The sequence below is a fragment of the Limulus polyphemus genome, unplaced genomic scaffold (genome assembly GCF_000517525.1).
Source record: "Limulus polyphemus unplaced genomic scaffold, Limulus_polyphemus-2.1.2 Scaffold495, whole genome shotgun sequence".
Taxonomy (NCBI): domain Eukaryota; kingdom Metazoa; phylum Arthropoda; class Merostomata; order Xiphosura; family Limulidae; genus Limulus; species Limulus polyphemus.
Window position 1 is genome coordinate 514704 of NW_013666105.1, and position 17843 is coordinate 532546.

Here is a 17843-nt window from a genome sequence, read left to right on the forward strand (position 1 = left end):
GGTGGGTGGTGATGACTAGCTGCCTTCCCTCTAGTCTTACACTGCTAAATTAGGGACGGCTAGCGCAGATAACCCTCGTGTAGCTTTGCGCGAAATTCAAAAACAAACAAACACCACTATTTACCTTGTACAAATAATGGATAAATTAAGATAGTATGTGTGATAAAAACTGACATATGTAATACATTGTTCTATAATAGTTGTCTGATTAAAACAATGGTTTTATTTGTAACTTTTTAGGACATATAATTTAATCTAGACTATAATGTTGATGACGTAATCACATTTTGAAATACCCTACGATGAGCTCATCATCCTATTGAATTATCCATTTATAGAAACATCATCTGTCCTAGCGGCACTATCCTTAGGAAGACCAGCCATTTATAGAACCTTAGTAACATAATTCGCCTAGTAAAACCAACTGCCTTTGTAAAACACACAATATACCTACCTAGTAACAGCATCTGCCTATAGAACCTTAGTACTCCCAACCGCCTATATAATATTCGTAACACTGTCAATCAACCTTTTTAAAACATGTATTCTGTAAGTGAAAGTTATAAAGTAATTATCAACATGTTTAAAATGAAAAATGTTATCAAGAACTCATTCACGGTTATACACTGTTATAAAAATCACAGTTATATGGGTAGAGGAATAGCAAAAGAATATATTTAATCTATTAAGCCAAACTAGTAAAACATGTGTATAAAATGAAGTAGTAGGGTTGTTTGTTAAATTATTGAATGATATTTAGAAATGTTATCACAAAAAATTCATCCTTTTAAAGACACATATTTTTTAAATGTATACTATGCAAATAAGGTAAAATACTATTGATTAATCTATCAACCTATGAACCGTGGTAACATTGTGCTTAGTAGAATAATCTGCCTATATTAACGCTATTTATTGTTATACATAGTACATAAAAATATAATCAATAAATTAATAGCTTTACTTATAAAATATAGAAGTTAATGACATCTTGAAACACCCTATCATGAGATCATCATCCTATTGAACTATCCATTTCTAGAAACACTATCCACCTACAGAACTTTAGTAACGCAACCCGCCTATAGAAACACCATCCGCCTTTGTAAACGTACTGATAATGCAAAACTGTAATTGTGAAAAAACTTTTCAGTACTGATAATTGTAAACACAATACTATGCAAATTAGATAAATTATCATTTTTAAGACTTTAATTGCAACTATAAAGTTGATGTCACGTTGATCTACATCACCCTCTAGTGGTTACTCGCGAACTATCTGTGCACTTGTCATACTAAGACATTCTCTGATGCCACTTCGTGGGACTACGACTTTAAGACACTCGCACCATCTGGTTCCACTGCGAGGAACTATGATGTACCCCATCCCTAAGACAGCAGTGCCCTCTGGTGCAACTTCGTGGACGAAATCGTTTCTGGTGCGTGACACTATCACGTGTCTAGTGTGCTGTGGTAACTACTAACGTACTCAACTGTCTATATAAGACTAATTGTGTAAAGTTGGGAGTCCTTTGATATATATATATATATATATATATATATGTGTGTGTGAGTGTGTGTGTGTGTTGTCATAGGTTGGTTATTTGCATTTTTGTTTTGTATTTAGTGATATGAAATTAATGCATTATATTAATTATGACTTTGTTTATTTAGTGAAATATATGATCCGTTGAGTCAGTTCACTATGTTGCACGATGTCAATTCCAGATCTTATGGGCTAGATTATGCAAACAAAGTAATACAGAGAGATGTATAACAAAGATAAAAGCTTTAGGAGTATCAGAATAATTCTTTGACTGATTTTCTTTTGTGTCTTCTTTCGAAATTCACCCGTTCTCAAGTTACCTTCTCGTTTCCAAAGATTACGAAACTTGACTAATTACTACTATGATCACTGAAAGACTAGCATAAACATGTTTCTAGTGCCATGATCTGGATCTGAGGTGACCTCTTTGTGAATTCAAGTTTTTATAATTCCTTTTCTGTTTTTCTCTTATAAATCTTTAAGCCTACTGTATCCAGCAGTCACAAGGACTTAACTAAATTGCTTGTCTGGAACCTAAGCCTACCTTCTTACAGAGGAAAATGATATCTTTGAGAATATACATTTAGCTTTTTTTTTTCTCGATCGATTGCTTAGATCCGATGTACGTATTCTAGTTTTTCCAAAATAATAACCATATGATACAAGAGACAGTGAATCGAACATCAAGAAAAATGCAGCTTAATAAATCATGTGACTAGATCACACATAAATAAATTATTGGACTTACACCAAGGATTCCAATGACTGGTGTTACTTGAGCTTATTATGATCCTAACTAGCAGTCTATACCCTGGAGAGGTGCTGGGATTGGATAAAGAAGTAGTTCTAAACTTTTTGACAGTTTTTTTTATCAATCCAGAGACAGCTTGTAAACTTCTTGTCTGGAAAAACGAAATGTTTTTTCCACAGTCTGTTAAGTTATCTATTAATTAAATGAAAGTTTCTCTCTGCATAAGCTTCTTCATACAGATCAATGTTATTGTTGAAATGTATAAACATTCACACAAGCTGATCATGAGTTACGAAATGTGATTTTTTTCTTTAGTTCAGAATTTCGCAGCTATACCTAGGTTTACAGGTATGCTTAAGATAAACTACAGTAATTACAGTAACTAATTAATTAATTAACTAATTACAGTACTGTGCAAAAATGTTAGGACAAGAGAATATGTTGTCATTCTTTCCATTTTCTGGGGCTAGTTCTTCCATGCCATTACAGAATGTAAATGTCAACACTATGGTAATACTTCACTGATCCCTGTTGACAAATGAATGAGCCAGGGTGAGAATACTTGTCATTCTTTAGAATTCCCATATACTTTTACCAAGGGCATGTCATAAGGGTTCTGCTTGAATGAACGTACTGGTCAAACTTAGGGTCTTAAATAACTGTTATAGTACCCATACAGTGTCTTAAGTATATAGTAAGAAGCTAGCATATGATATCGGTATATGTTAGAAGAAATCAATTTAATAGCACTCCCCAAATATACCTTGATAAAAACAGAGTTGAAAACTATATATTAAGTTCTGTTGTTATGCCACAGCCCAAAAAGCGTAGAGAATTGTCAAGTAGAGCAGGGAGTTCGCATAAAGCTTTACGTGATGCTGATTGGACTCTCCGACAAATTGCTGCAGACTTGAAATGCTCCCCAAACACTAGATCGTGAGACAGAGACAGGTAAAATTGAAAATAGGAAAGGAAGATGCAGAACACCTAAGCCCAATGACACTGATGTTAAATATCTTCGTTTATGGAGTCTTCGGGACAGAAGGAAAATTGTCACTGATCTTAATCATGTTTGTTTGTAATTAAGCACAAAGCTACACAATGGGCTATTTATGCTCTGCCCACCACGGGTATCTAAACCCGTATTCTAGCCTTGTAAGTCCGCAGACATACCGCTGTCCCACTTGGGCGGGGATCGTAATCATGAAATAAACGACCATGTACCAAATGACAGAAAAGTGTCCAAATCTACAGTATCAAGAAGACTCAACTAGAATGGAATATTTGGGCGTGTAGCAGTTTAAAAAACCCAAAAAACTTTACTTCGATCTCCAATTGTTGTCAATAGACTGAAATGTGCTAAAAATACAAAAACTAAATTGTTGATGGTTGGAAAAAGGTGTTATGGACGGATGAGTCCAAGTTTGAAATATTTGGTTCAAAGCGTAGGTTGTACATTCGGCGGAAGAAAGGTGAAAGATACTTACCTCAATGCATAGCACCTACAATGAAGCATGGAGTAGATAGTGTGATGGTTTTAGGGTGTTTTTCTGCTGAGGCGACAGGAGATATTTGCAAAATAGATGGAATAATAGACCAGTGCAAGTACCATCAGATACTGATCCGTCATGGTATACCCAGTGGTTTGTGTATTATTGGTAAAGGATTATACTACCAAGAAGATAATGACTCCAAACACTGATCCAATCCATGCAGAAATTACTTAGCTAAGAAAGAAGCTGCTGGAGTCATTCAAATGATGCAATGGCCCCTTCAGAGCCCCGATCTCAACCCAGTTAAGCAGATCTGGGATTTGATAGATCAAAAACTTGACAAATCAAAAGTTACTTTCAAAGAAATTTTATGGGAGTGTATTAGAGACATTTGGAGTAAAATCCCAAAGCACACTTTGATTAAATATATTGCAACAGTGCCTGAAAGACTGTCTGCAGTTATTAAAGCAAAAGGGGGGACACATATTAACTCTTTGCTGAACTCAAGCACTTCCACTGAGTTTCTGCTGTACTAAATATGAAGATTAATAAAATTTTGATGTTTCTTCTGTGATTTACCTTCCATTGTTCTTTGAAAATCGTCTGAAATCTAATTTTTGACTTTGTCCTAACAGTTTTGCAAACTACTGTAAAAAATCACTTTGTCGATGCTTTTTTACAAACGTGTTTAAATCCCCCAAACGTTTAATATATATAATATACTAATTATGATATTTTAAACACATTTCTAAGCCTAAACTACAAGGTGTTCGAAAAATCTGGAACCATAGGCACTTCAACGAATTTTACAGAACGTGTTCCACCTGCTGTCCTTGTAATTCGGAACAAGTCTGTAGACAGTATTTCCATTCTCTTTGAACACTGCGAAGCTTATTCGTGTCATTCTCAACGGACTACACTGCTAGTTTTCCTAAATGTAGTTAGTAATTTCTCAACAGCACTGTGAGTTATGGTTATTTTCTCTCTGGATGGCGTGCATTAAGTTCGGCAGCAACCTTCCACTGGTACCAACCTTCTCTACCACACAGCATGATTAACTCGATCTTCTCACGCTTTGACAGCGCCATAATCAGCCACGTATCTAAAATTTAGAAAAGCTGAAATCACCTATGGTTCCAGACTTTTCAGACACCCTGTATAGTGTTCATTTTTTAACGTAATTTTTGGAGTATGATAAGAAGTCTCATGGTGAGGAAGAAAATGGAGTCACGATACACAACAGTGTATTAGTTAAGATAACATTGACTTTAAAGTACAATATTAGTTGAAGTAGAAGTATTTCGTCAACTTGTAAATAGTTTCATGTTATGTCTGAAGAGTTAATACATGATATAATTAATAATCAATCTTCAGTTGTAATTTCATGTGAGTATATGTGATGTCGTACGTTGACGAGTAGAAATGTCACGTGCTCATATACATCATCCTTAAGCTTATAATTGTACATGCTGCTTTAATATACAGTTCGATTGGTTTCACTTCTTAGTCGAAAAAACAAAAGTAGCATTGTAAAAAAGAAACCAAAACCTAAATCTTCCCTGTTTATTTATTTCGGTGTCCATATTAATTTCATCTAATGTCAGGAGACTTATAATGTATCTTATACCACACCTTCTGATGAGTTAGATAGAGTTGCCGACACAATAAATGTTGTAAGCTATAATTATATTACAAATATGCATATATTAAAATGGGAATTCTTAACGTAATCTGTTCAGAGTTATATAAATAGATAAAATATTTTGATCAGTTTTTTTCAGCATAAAGCTACACAATAGGCTATCTGCGCTCTGTCCACCGCAGGGAATCGAACCCCGAATTTTAGCATTGTAAGTCCGGAGATTTACAGCTGTCCCACCAGTAGACACTTTTAAATAAAAGAGTTAAGACGCCAAAATAATTAATCAGGATTTTGTAAAATTAGAATTTTCTTATAACTGGCCTTCTTTCTTGTAGTTTTCTTGTACCATCAACAACGTTCTGATGTTTGTGGATTTTCTGGTTGTTGTTGGTATTGTTCTGGTGGGATTATTTAACATGGACTCCAAGAATTGGACTGCAGGAACTGGTTTCTTCCCATTTGGTGTAAGTGGGGTGAGTAAAAATTATTGTTCTGTTGATGATACTGTCATTATTTGATTATCTTTTTTTTGTTTTAATATTAAAAGCCGAACTTGATTATAACATATATCCACGAGTTAATCACTGACTGATATCTTAGAGTTATTTGAAAACTATAACATCAAACTTGAACTTTAAGTTATATGTTTACAAACACAGTTTTCCGTATATCTACATCTGGATATTTTAAACCAATCTTCGAAGAACAGCTTACTTATCTATTTCTTTAGTGAAAAACTAACGGTGGAAGATAACGAATGGGAGCATACTTAGTGATGTACTTGTCTAACTTCTTGAAAACTGAAGATAATCTAGACTCTAGATTCTAGAGTCTGTACTTGAAATAACATGAATAAAGTTTGTTTGTTTGTTTTTTCATGGTGAAAGTTTTAGAAACCTGGAAATTTTTATTCCATTGAAGTGTTTTGGATAAGTGATAGAAATAATTAAACTGAACATATATCACTGAGTTATATTTCAGTGAAACTGAACATATATCGCAGAGTCCTCTTTCGGTGAAATTTAAAATATATCACATAAGTCATCTTTCAGTGAAACTGAACATATATCATAGTTATCCTTCAGTAAAAACTAATATATATCATGGAGTATTTTTCAGTAGAATATTTTCTAATTGAATCATTTCGAGTATAATTAATTAATACTTACGAGAGATATCCTAATGCCCCCCCCCCCCACCACACACACACTGACACAGCGGTATGTCTACGGACTTACAACGCTAGAAACAACTTTGTGCTTAAATGCAAACAAACAAGCGAAAGATATCTTAATTTCTTTAAAGGAATAACTTCAAGAATTAATGTTTGCTCTAAATATACAGAAAATATCATGCTAAAATATTGTGAGAATTTGTTATTGTTTATTCGTATTTTGTGTAACAATACTTGAAAGTATAAAAGTTAGCAATATCATAGCCTGTTAACAAGGCAGTTTTGTGAAAATACAGAAACAGAAAGTTAGAGACGTCATGTCACATAATGTGTTTTATTCAGAAACTAGGTCGAATAAAATATACTCAGAGAATCGAAATAGTATTGAAATTTGTATATACAGAAGGATATATCTGTGAAAATGATGTTTTTGTAACTGCTTTTCTTGGATTTTCTAGAGTTGTTTCAGGTTCTCTTACAGAGAGACACAATTTAAGCTTTATAAGTTATTTATTACTATTACAGATTGTTCCCATCACTTAATACCTGATATAATTAATCTTTAGTAGTAATTTCATGTGGGTTTAACTTTTGCACTTTGTTTAATATCTTAATGAAGTAACACAATCTACATATTTTCAAGTAGCATTTATAAATATGTTTTCTTACCTGCAATTATTAACGAATATTTGTCCAAAACATTAGATGAGCAAAAAAAATCTAAGCTTGCTAATTTTTATTATTATCTGAATTGATAATTATATTACAGTTTTATGATATAACAGTTATATTTTTATTTATTTTTCTCTGCAAAATAGTTCTTAATCAACTTTTAATGAAGCTTACCGATTCACCTTCACTTATCCTTTCTTATTACTTTAATTCCTAGCAAAACTAGTTATTTTAGTATTTGAAATAAAATAAATTAATTATTTTTATTAAGAACTATCATCTATGTGTCTCCTTAAAGTTTGTAGTTAAGCCTAACTTCCTCCATCAAGATTAGCCTAATTTCCTCCATCAAGGTTAATTTTTAAATTTTGAATATACCTTTTTTAAGAATTGTAAAACATTATAACAATCCAACTGCAATGTTCGTCAAGACATCACTTGAAAAAAAGGAGATAAATTACTTTCAGTGTATTAAAAATCATAAAGTTCAAAGTGGACCTAGTTTTAAGAAAATAAATGAAGGAAACATCTAACAATTTTATTTTCTGCGCATTCTTGAAAGATATCGGAACATTGTAGTGGGTTTTTGTGGGTCCATGAATAGTGTTTAAAGAAACATATAACAAAAAATTCTAGATTGACTTGAATGAGAATTATAATTAAATGTTTAAATATTTAATTATACGTTTATTTAGGTAGTTAATAAAGCTACATATTACGTTTTTTCTTCTAGGTCCTTACGGGTGCCAGTTTGTGTTCCTTTGCTTTTATTGGCTTCGATATTATAGCGACATCTACCAGAGAAATGGAAAACTGTTCTACAGTTCTTCCTGGAGCTGTTAATATCACTTTTATTATTGGTCTTGTAACATCTTTCATTATAGCGTCTGTCATTACTTTGGTGATTCCATCATCTCTTCTTGAAAAAAGAGGTTATCTTCTCCAAGCTTTCGACATCCGAAAAATCCGTGGAATCAATGTCTTCGTTATCATTGGAGCCAACTGTGGTTTAATGTCATCTTTATGGGCCTGTTTATTCGCTTTGTCTCGTATTCTGCATAATTTGGCAAATGATGGTTTCCTCTTATCCTTCCTAAAGCAAAACAATGACATAACTGGTACGAATTGGTGTGCAAGTCTGACGTCGTTCCTTCTATCTGCATTTATCGCTTTCTTCTGTGACTCTACAAGTTTATTAAAGATGGTGGGCATGGGAACTCTGGTGTCCTTTTGTTCTGTTGCAGCTTCTGTGCTCTGTCTTCGCTATGGAGTTGCCGAGCGGCTTCCTTTGGAACAAAGAGAGTTATCTCAAGAGTCTACATTAACTCTGTCTCTAGGAGGAGTCATTGAGCAATATTTGAATCAGGTGAATTCTAGCACTCAAACTTCGTCGTCTTATTTTAGCTCTTTCACAGAAGATTTACCTGTATCGTCTTATGCTTTAGAAAATTGGAATAGAGAATCTTCAGCAAACAAGGTTGTTGTTCCATCTGGTGAACAAATTGGGGAGGCATCCGTGATGTTGAGTGGAATATCAAGAGAGTATGGAGCTCTCTCACCAAAGACAACATCCATAGAGTTCGTGAACGACAGTTATATCACCTCTGTATCCGACCTCACATCCTTGAGTTACCAGAAGCCAGAACCAACACAAAAATCTACCGCATATTTTTTTATCCTGTTATCAACTACTTTTATAATCATGACTATCTTGGGGCTATTAACGATGCATACATTTAGTCTAGCACATGGAAACTGGTGGTGGCTGAACGTGGTGATCAGTGTGATTTTCGTGGGAATATTAATGTGTGGATGGTTGCTGCTCAGACAACCACATCATTGTACCCGCTGGAAAAATGACGTACCTTGTGTTCCTGTTCTCCCTGTCTGCGCTATCTGGATCTTTGTCCAACTGATAACCTGTCTTCCCTATATAGCGTGGGCGACCTTTTCTGTGTGGACTTTGATAGGTAAAGAGTTATTGGCTATTACATTACTATGTTATACGATAAAATCTAAAGATTTAAACATTATTAAGGTACTAGCTGGAGTACCTGTCTCCTGAACGGAAGTTATGTAAATTCATGATTTATGAAAGGTTAATTGAGGACATGAAAAGTTGCTTCCCTTATATGTAATTGTAAAAAAACGCCCATAAAAACTGCAAAACACAAAATGTGAAACCGTAAATTTGCATGTATCTTCGCATAGACCAAATAAATATTCATGCCAAATTTGGTAAAAATCCATCAACAGGGGTGGGGGAGTAGTGGTAAGAAATGCGGAAACGTTCATAAAAACCGCTAAACGCAAGATGCAAAACTCAAAATTGTACGTATCTCCCCACACCAAATTTGGTGAAAGTTCATTCACAGGGGGCGAAGTAGTGGTAAAAAACGCAAAAAAAACCCCATAAAAACCGCAAAATGCAGAATATACAACTGTAAATTTGTAAGTACCTAATGAACATCCATACAAATTTTGCTGAAGATCCATCCACACCCTGCGAAGTAGTTACATAGACATACAACAGGCAGTACTGTTATATTTATATAGATATATGAACACTCAAACCAACATACATCATAAATTTTCATTATAACTCTAATCGCTGAGCCAATGATCAGTTAATTAACATAAAGCAAATTTTACGAGGTCGTTTAAAAATATATGTGTATATTTATAGGAAATGCCTAGTTAGTGGATCTATATTTATATTTGGAAAAAAGTGGTCACATGTCTGTACTTCTGTAAATAGCTGTTAACCATCTCCTTATTTGTGAGCACTTACCATTTATTAACCTATTCTTTATCCGAGAACAGTGGTCAGTGAATATATTTGTATATTTATGACAAATATTTAGTTAGTTGACTTTTCTCTTTGAATTTTAACAGTGTAAAATATTTGTGTTTTGTTGTGATTGTTGTTAAGTATGAAGTTACACAATGAGCTATCTGTGCTTTGCCCACCACGGTTATCAAAATCCAATTTATAGCGTCATAAGCCCTATGGACTTACCGTTGAGTCCATAGGGGTAGTGTTAAGAAAGAAATATATTTGCACAATTGTAATCAGTAATTGTATATTGGATAAAACTGAACACCCTTAATTACGTAATGACCAGATATCTGGAATGTGTACACGTGGGTGAGGATATTCATTGTTTAGTGGTGAATAAGGGTTGAAAATGGTTCACGAATACTGCATGTGCATACTGATCAGTCGTACCTGATGATGACAAAACCTTGTCGAAACGTTGTACATTTGCTGTTAAACTTATATTAAAGTTTTTCTTCATTACCCATTCAAGCCATCTCCATGCAATATTAGTCTCAAAGTGGGTTCCTCGTCATCGAATTAGTATGTACATCCTTATATCTCGATTAAAATGTCTATGTAGTGGATATTATGTGAAGAGTGGTTATTGAAATAATACTTACACATGTGACAAGTGACCATTTAGTCAGTATAGTTGTGTACATATACAAGTTACTAAATGTGCTTATTAAACGGTCTGCAAAATTATGGACAGTAGATACCCGAATAAGTTAATAGTGTCCAGTCATTGGTCAGCTACTGAACTTGTAAGTTAGAAGTGTGAATTTATCCAATAGCTGTTAGTCTAGTGATAGAGGACTACGAATTGTCAATTATTTTCTATGAATATGATAATTCATGATAATTCACAGTTAATACAAATTATATAAAAAAAGAAGTTAGCATTCTTCATGAATTTCATTATTTACCTAATCACAAATGCTGTTCAGCAGAGTGTAACTTTAAAATTTCAAAACAGTCTAGCTCCAGATTTTGAAGAGTCTAGCTCTGATTTCTACCTCTATTGTTACAAAAATCTTCCTTTCTCTAACTTCATTAGGTATTCTTATCTACGTGAGTTACGGTGTCTGGCACACAACTGAAAGGAACGTTGATGCACGTGAGGTGGCGCAATTACACGTGATGAATGAAGAAGTAGCAAATCCGGAAAGAAATTGAGACGAGATGAGTAGTCTTAAATAAAAGGGTCAAAAGTCAGTTCTCAAAGTTACCAACCAAATGAACTGTTGACTAATAGGTAAAATTTTAAAGTCATCCAAGTATAATTATTTTTAACATAGAATAAATGTTTAAAAATAATACTTTCTATTTGTTAAACAGTTATACTTGCCTGAGGGAGATGTTCAATATTGGATAGGTTAACATAACACAAAATTCATAATAACGTGTAGGAGTGGTAGTCCAAGAAAAGGGGTCAAGATCACTAAAGTCACTGAAAGTTTTGATTAAGTCATCAAGGTCACGTTAACGGTAAAACTAGTGATTATTTCCATGATATTATTGACATGATAAAGGTTAATGACTGAGCATCACGTGCGTTGGAAGCGTACGTGGTTGTATGTCGTAGTTCAATTGAATCTCACATGGTTGTGTGTCACAGATGAGGAAAATTATGATTGGTCAATACGAGAAATTAGATGAGGGAAGCAACGGAACCGTGGACTTGGAAAACTAAGTTTTTCTGATAAAACAATTAGTAAATAATAATTAACAATAATAATCTTACACAAGTCGCATTATAATGGGCATGTGGTCCATATGAATGTGCATTAACATATTTTATTAGCATTTAAAGTACATAATCATTAGCTTTAAAAATGACGTGTACAACTTATTTTGTGTTACGTACGTTGTTAACAATGACATGTCTGAACAGCTTCGTGTCATGTACATTGATACTGATGTGTTGACGATGAAATGTTTAAACAATTTACGTTGTTATGTACGTTGATACTGATGTGTAAAAGGGTTTGAAGAAGTTATGAGTTTATCTGGTGTATGGATCGTTTCCATTATGTACAAACTATAACACCCTGTCAGTAGCTAGACCCTATATTAACACACTCCTTAAATATCACGTAGCATAGATCAAATTTTGAAATGATATTGTTTCAAGTTAAAGTTTTCAAGAATGTTCATCTCAGAGTATGTACATCATATTGAGATAAAGTTTGGATTACCTAAATATTTCATAACAACTGACACAAACAAAGATTAAGCGTCATACGTTCATAAAAACGTGTATTCATTTTGAATGTACATAAACATGATTTTTTAAAACTATTTCTTTATTGTAAACCATGCTTAAATCTTACTTTTTTTAAAATAAACAAAAGTTTACTGTCATACGAAACGTCACTTGCACCTATTTGAAACGATGTGAACTCACAAAAGTAAATCCCTTGCTATATGTACATACACATTTATATTCTATTCCACTACGTTATGAGCCTACTTCAATACCTCAAAAACTACTGTCTTTATAACAATAAACTGTCTATAGAAGAGTAAATAACTTTATGTCTTTGTTAACTTAAATAAAGTACCCTGTAACAGAGTAAACAAAACAATTTTCACTTCTGTTAGAGTAACATAATGTTTTCTAAATAACTTTATGTCTTTGTTAACCTAAATAAAGTACCCTGTAACAGAGTAAACAAAACAATTTTCACTTCTGTTAGAGTAACATAATGTTTTCTAAATAACTTTATGTCTGTGTTAACCTAAATAAAGTACCCTCTAACAGAGTAAACAAAACAATATTCACATCTGTTAGAGTAACATAGTGTTTTCTAAATAACTTTATGTCTTTGTTAACCTAAATAAAGTGCCCGTAACAGAGTAAACAAAACAATATTCACATCTGTTAGAGTAACATAGTGTTTTCTAAATAACTTTGTCTTTGTTAACCAAAATAAAGTGCCCGTAACAGAGTAAACAAAACAATCTTCACATCTGTTAGAGTAACATAGTGTTTACTAAATAGCTTTATGTCTGTGTTAACCTAAATAAAGTACCCTGTAACAGAGTAAACAAAACAATCTTCACGTCTGTTAGAGTAACGTAATGTTGTCTAAAAGAATAAATAAAATATTTATGCTATTTTTAATAACAAAAGTATTCTATGAAACAATAGTCTTCCTGTTAGTGTAAGCAAAATGTTCTTTAACAGAGTAAATAAAACACTGTCCAGTTTTAAATTAAAGGAGCACTAAGTATTCTCTAGAACAATAAATAAACTATTTATGTTGTTTTTAATATCAAAAGTATTCTGTGAAACAATAGTCTTCCTGTTAGTGTAAGCAAAATGTTCTTTAACAGAGTGAATAAAACAGTGTCCAGTTTTAAATTATAGGAGCCCAAAGTATTCTCTAGAACAATAAATAAACTATTTATGTTATTTTTAATATATAAAAGTGTTCTATAATACAATAATCTTCCTGTTAACGTGAACAAATTGTTCTCCAATATAACAAATAAGATATGGTATCTTCTTTGTTAATCCAATAAAGTGTTCTGCAACAGGATAAGTAATACAATGTAAGTGTTCTGTAACAGGGTAAGTGATATAATGCACATCTTTCTGTAAAAGCAAGTTTGTCCTCTCTTAAATAAATTATAACAAAATTACCTTTACTTTTTATTTCTAATTTATGCACAGGGACACGCATATAACCGAATTCATTATTCGTTGACGATGGTGATAGAGCCTTTTTTGTTTGATTTGTTATCTAGCCCTGTTTGGGTGAATTATTATATCGATATTTAAATATTGTAGTACCCTACTTAATTGAATATATCATGACTACAACATGTATGCTTCCATGAACGTATAGCCGTTGTGTTTTATTATAAAACTTTTTTTAAACTCATGGACTAAGTACTAATGAAAGGTGTTCGATTTCTTATTCGTCATTATTTCACTAATAGTTTGTGTGTGTATGTGTAAAATGGATAACTAGTGTATTTATATGCTTTGTAAGTAAATAAGCAATTTTCTAATTACTTTTTATAATTGATATAGTTAAATAATGTCGGTTAACGTGTCATTAATAATATTTGTATATTTGAACTTCTTGAGAACTTTTGAAGAATTGCAATTATTTATGTAAATATTTATTGTTAATATAGTTAAATAATGTCGGTTAACGTGTCATTAATAATATTTGTATATTTGAACTTCTTGAGAACTTTTGAAGAATTGTAATTACTTTGGTAAATATTTATTTGTACTGTTGACGCATCATGTGAATTTAGGCTTAACCATCAGTCTCGTGATATAGCCAAACCTGAGAGATATTTTGAAAGATTATTGGTGTAAATATCTTTAAAAGCGATGGTAACAAACAAATGATCTAATGAGATGTACCCTTTTCAGATTTTACTCCTTTATATTTTTGGTTTATATTTTTCAACTCTATAGATTAGTCTTCCAAGTTATAATATAGTAACTAATTTTCTCTAATTCTAAACTGTCTTTCTGTCTCTGTAAACAAAGTGTTTTTGATCAGATTAAAAAAATGTTAACATGTGTGCTATTTTAAATACTCTTGCTAGCAACTTTAATAACACAACATTAGATTAAAGTTCAGAGAAATATTTATAAAAAACCTAAAGAATGTTAGTTTGTTTGAAGTTAACCACAAAACTACATGATAGGCTATCTGTACTGTGCCCACCGCGGGTACCTAAACCCAATTTCTAGCGTTATAAGCCTTCAGACTAAATGCTGAGTCAGCATGGATTTTCTAAGGAATGAAAATATTTCTTCAATGCTAGTAAACTTCTTTACAACAATGTTGAGATTATATTAATCATAATATATATTATTAAAACCAACAAGGACATGCACCAACTTTGAACAAAATTTCATTTAAATTTTCCTCATTGACACATAAGCAATATGGCTAATTTCAATCCAGAGTGAGGCAAACAAATTAGTTGATAGAATTTTAATTAGTTAGGTTCTCAGTGTGACAATAGTTTGCTTCTCATAGCATAGAAAGTTAAATCTTCCTTCTCAATTAGATATGTAAATAATGTAATCAAATATGAAATGAAGTTTTAATTTGTTGTTGATACTTTTTGGCAACTAACTTTTGCCTCAACCTATATAATCTAGAGTAAATTATAATAAAACTTATTCCTAACATATTTTCTTACTTACTAAATCAGTTTTCAAACTTATGTTCAAGGTAAGAAAGGTAACATTTCATGCGATTCATTAATCCTCTTCTGGATCAGCGGTAAGTTTACGAAGTTACAGAGTTAAAAGCCGGGATTCAACTTCTTACGGTGGAAGGAACGCATACATCCCCTTTGTGCAGCTTTGCGTTAAAAAAAAACAAAAAAAACATTTTAATTAAAATTTACGAAAGTAATCACCGTAGTAGCGCCATCTTTGAAAGAACGTACAAAGCTTTTGTAGTACTATTGTTTAAGAAAAATGACAGACTTCTAGGGCAGCATTTAAATGGACATCAAGACACAGTCTGCCTGAGTTAAAATAACGCTTCAGCTGTAATAGAACGTGTCACAACTTTGGACACCACATACTGGAACAGCTGGAGAACTGTTGATAAAGCAAGCACTTGGAAACTAGAAAGATTAAAGTCGCCTTTAACATTAGAAACAAAATACTGAAACTTAACAGAGACTTAGTAACCGAATTTAGCAATTCAAGATCCCACTGAACCAGAATTAGCCATTCACAATCTAGTCTTCAACGCTCAATAAGAGATAAAGTTTCATAAAAGTTTTCTGTCATGTCTGCGCCGTTACTACGTAACATTGTAAATCAGACAAAATGTGAGTAATTTGAATCCAGACCTTCTGACAGAAGTAGTGATGTTCTCTTATTAGTCGTCCTCTAAATATGGATATCTTTCGAACTATTTTAGCGTCTTTTCTTCTTTTTCTTTTCTTTGTATGATCACTTACAGGCCTCATTCCTGATAGATACCATTTTACATCCGTGTTTTTAATTTCTAACTATATTTATACGTTTTCCCTTAATTTAACTTTGGTTGAGGTTAGTGTCTTAAACCCCCGACCTCTTATTTTCTTTTAGCTGCTGTTTCGAGACTTCTTTTCAGGACTGACCAGTTAATTGTTATGATAAATTTCTTTTTTGACTAATCAGTTGCTTGTTACACTAAGTTGTTCTTTACAGAACTAACCAGTTACTTATTACAGTAGTGATTCTTGTCAAGACTAATCAGTTACTTGTTTCACTAAGTTGTCCTTTACAGGTCTAGTCAGTTGCTTGTTTCACTAAGTTGTCCTTTACAGGTCTAGTCAGTTGCTTGTTACACTAAACTGTTCTTTACAGAACTAACCAGTTACTTGTTACACTAAACTGTTCTTTACAGAACTAACCAGTTACTTATTGCAGTAGTGATTCTTGTCAAGACTAATCAGTTACTTGTTTCACTAAGTTGTCCTTTACAGGTCTAGTCAGTTGCTTGTTTCACTAAGTTGTCCTTTACAGGTCTAGTCAGTTGCTTGTTACACTAAACTGTTCTTTACAGAACTAACCAGTTACTTATTGCAGTAGTGATTCTTGTAAAGACTAATCAGTTACTTGTTTCACTAAGTTGTCCTTTACAGGTCTAGTCAGTTGCTTGTTACACTAAATTGTTCTTTACAGAACTAACCAGTTACATATTGCAGTAGTGATTCTTGTCAAGACTAGTCAGTTACTTGTTTCACTAAGTTGTCCTTTACGGGTCTAGTCACTTACTTGTTACTTTACGTAAATATTTGCACAACTATTTGCTTTTTGGCGATTTTTCTAGGCGACTACAATATAACCATGTTGTAGCAAGGCTTTACAACTGATTATCAGTAAATATTGCTTGCACCAAACACGTAAAATAAAATATCCAGGTTAATCATATAAAGATACGAAGACCGAGAAAGGCGGACATTTCATTCGACATCTAATCCAATCTGGTCATGATAGATGGTTACAAACTAGCAGATGGATTATTTCAGCATATATACCAATCTTTCCTTCCACCCTCGAAGAACTACGCAGTGCTTATCTCGATAATGTGATAAATGCCTCTAGATCTTTTGAAGACATCCTTTTCTCGTTACATTATTCAGATTTTTCTTCAAATTCCATGAAGTCAACCTTTTTCATTAAAGTAATTTTAAATAATTTATCTCTAGGTGTTTTTTTTAGTTATTTTCTGGTCTATCTGTTAGCTTTTCCCATTTGCAACCTCAAAATCCCTACTGAAATCCTCAACTAATAGCTTTTCGAAATTAAACGCAGTTCGCCTATCGTCCAATGCAACTCTTTCGTCCTTAGTATGAAACTTAAGACTAATTAATATTCAACCTTCTTCTGCCCAGTTCCATAGTTTTTGTATACATCGTAGTACTTTCTTTCGGACTGGCCTAGGTTCATCTCATGCTGATTACCTGTCATCCAGAGTAACCAGCAACATTCTATTATCCTCAAACATTAGAAAACACGGACGACCATTAAACTTAGAATACAAAGCAATGGTGACAAATTTGGCAATAATATTTAGTCTCTCTACACCTCTAATAATGGTTAGAGACGGCTTGAATGGGTAATGAAGAAAAACTTTAATATAAGTTTAACATAACAGCAAATGTACAACGTTTTGTCATCATCAGGTACAAGTAATTTACACTGACACCGATATATATATATATATATACAGTATTAAATAAAGAAGTCACATGACTG

At 32.8% G+C, this 17843-nt stretch overlaps 1 protein-coding gene across 1 annotated transcript in view; it reads left to right on the forward strand.

Annotated features, from left to right (window-relative positions):
- Nucleotides 1-8884, forward strand: part of LOC106458633 (probable cationic amino acid transporter) — a gene marked incomplete at its 3' end in the record, with an annotated part of 21518 nt that extends 12634 nt beyond the window's left edge. Inside the window, exons 3-4 of the mRNA XM_013918158.1 lie at nt 5768-5905; nt 8012-8884. Coding sequence (XP_013773612.1) covers nt 5768-5905; nt 8012-8884 — 1011 coding nt within the window. The remainder of the gene's footprint in view (nt 1-5767; nt 5906-8011) is intronic.
- Nucleotides 8885-17843: the final 8959 nt, after the last annotated feature.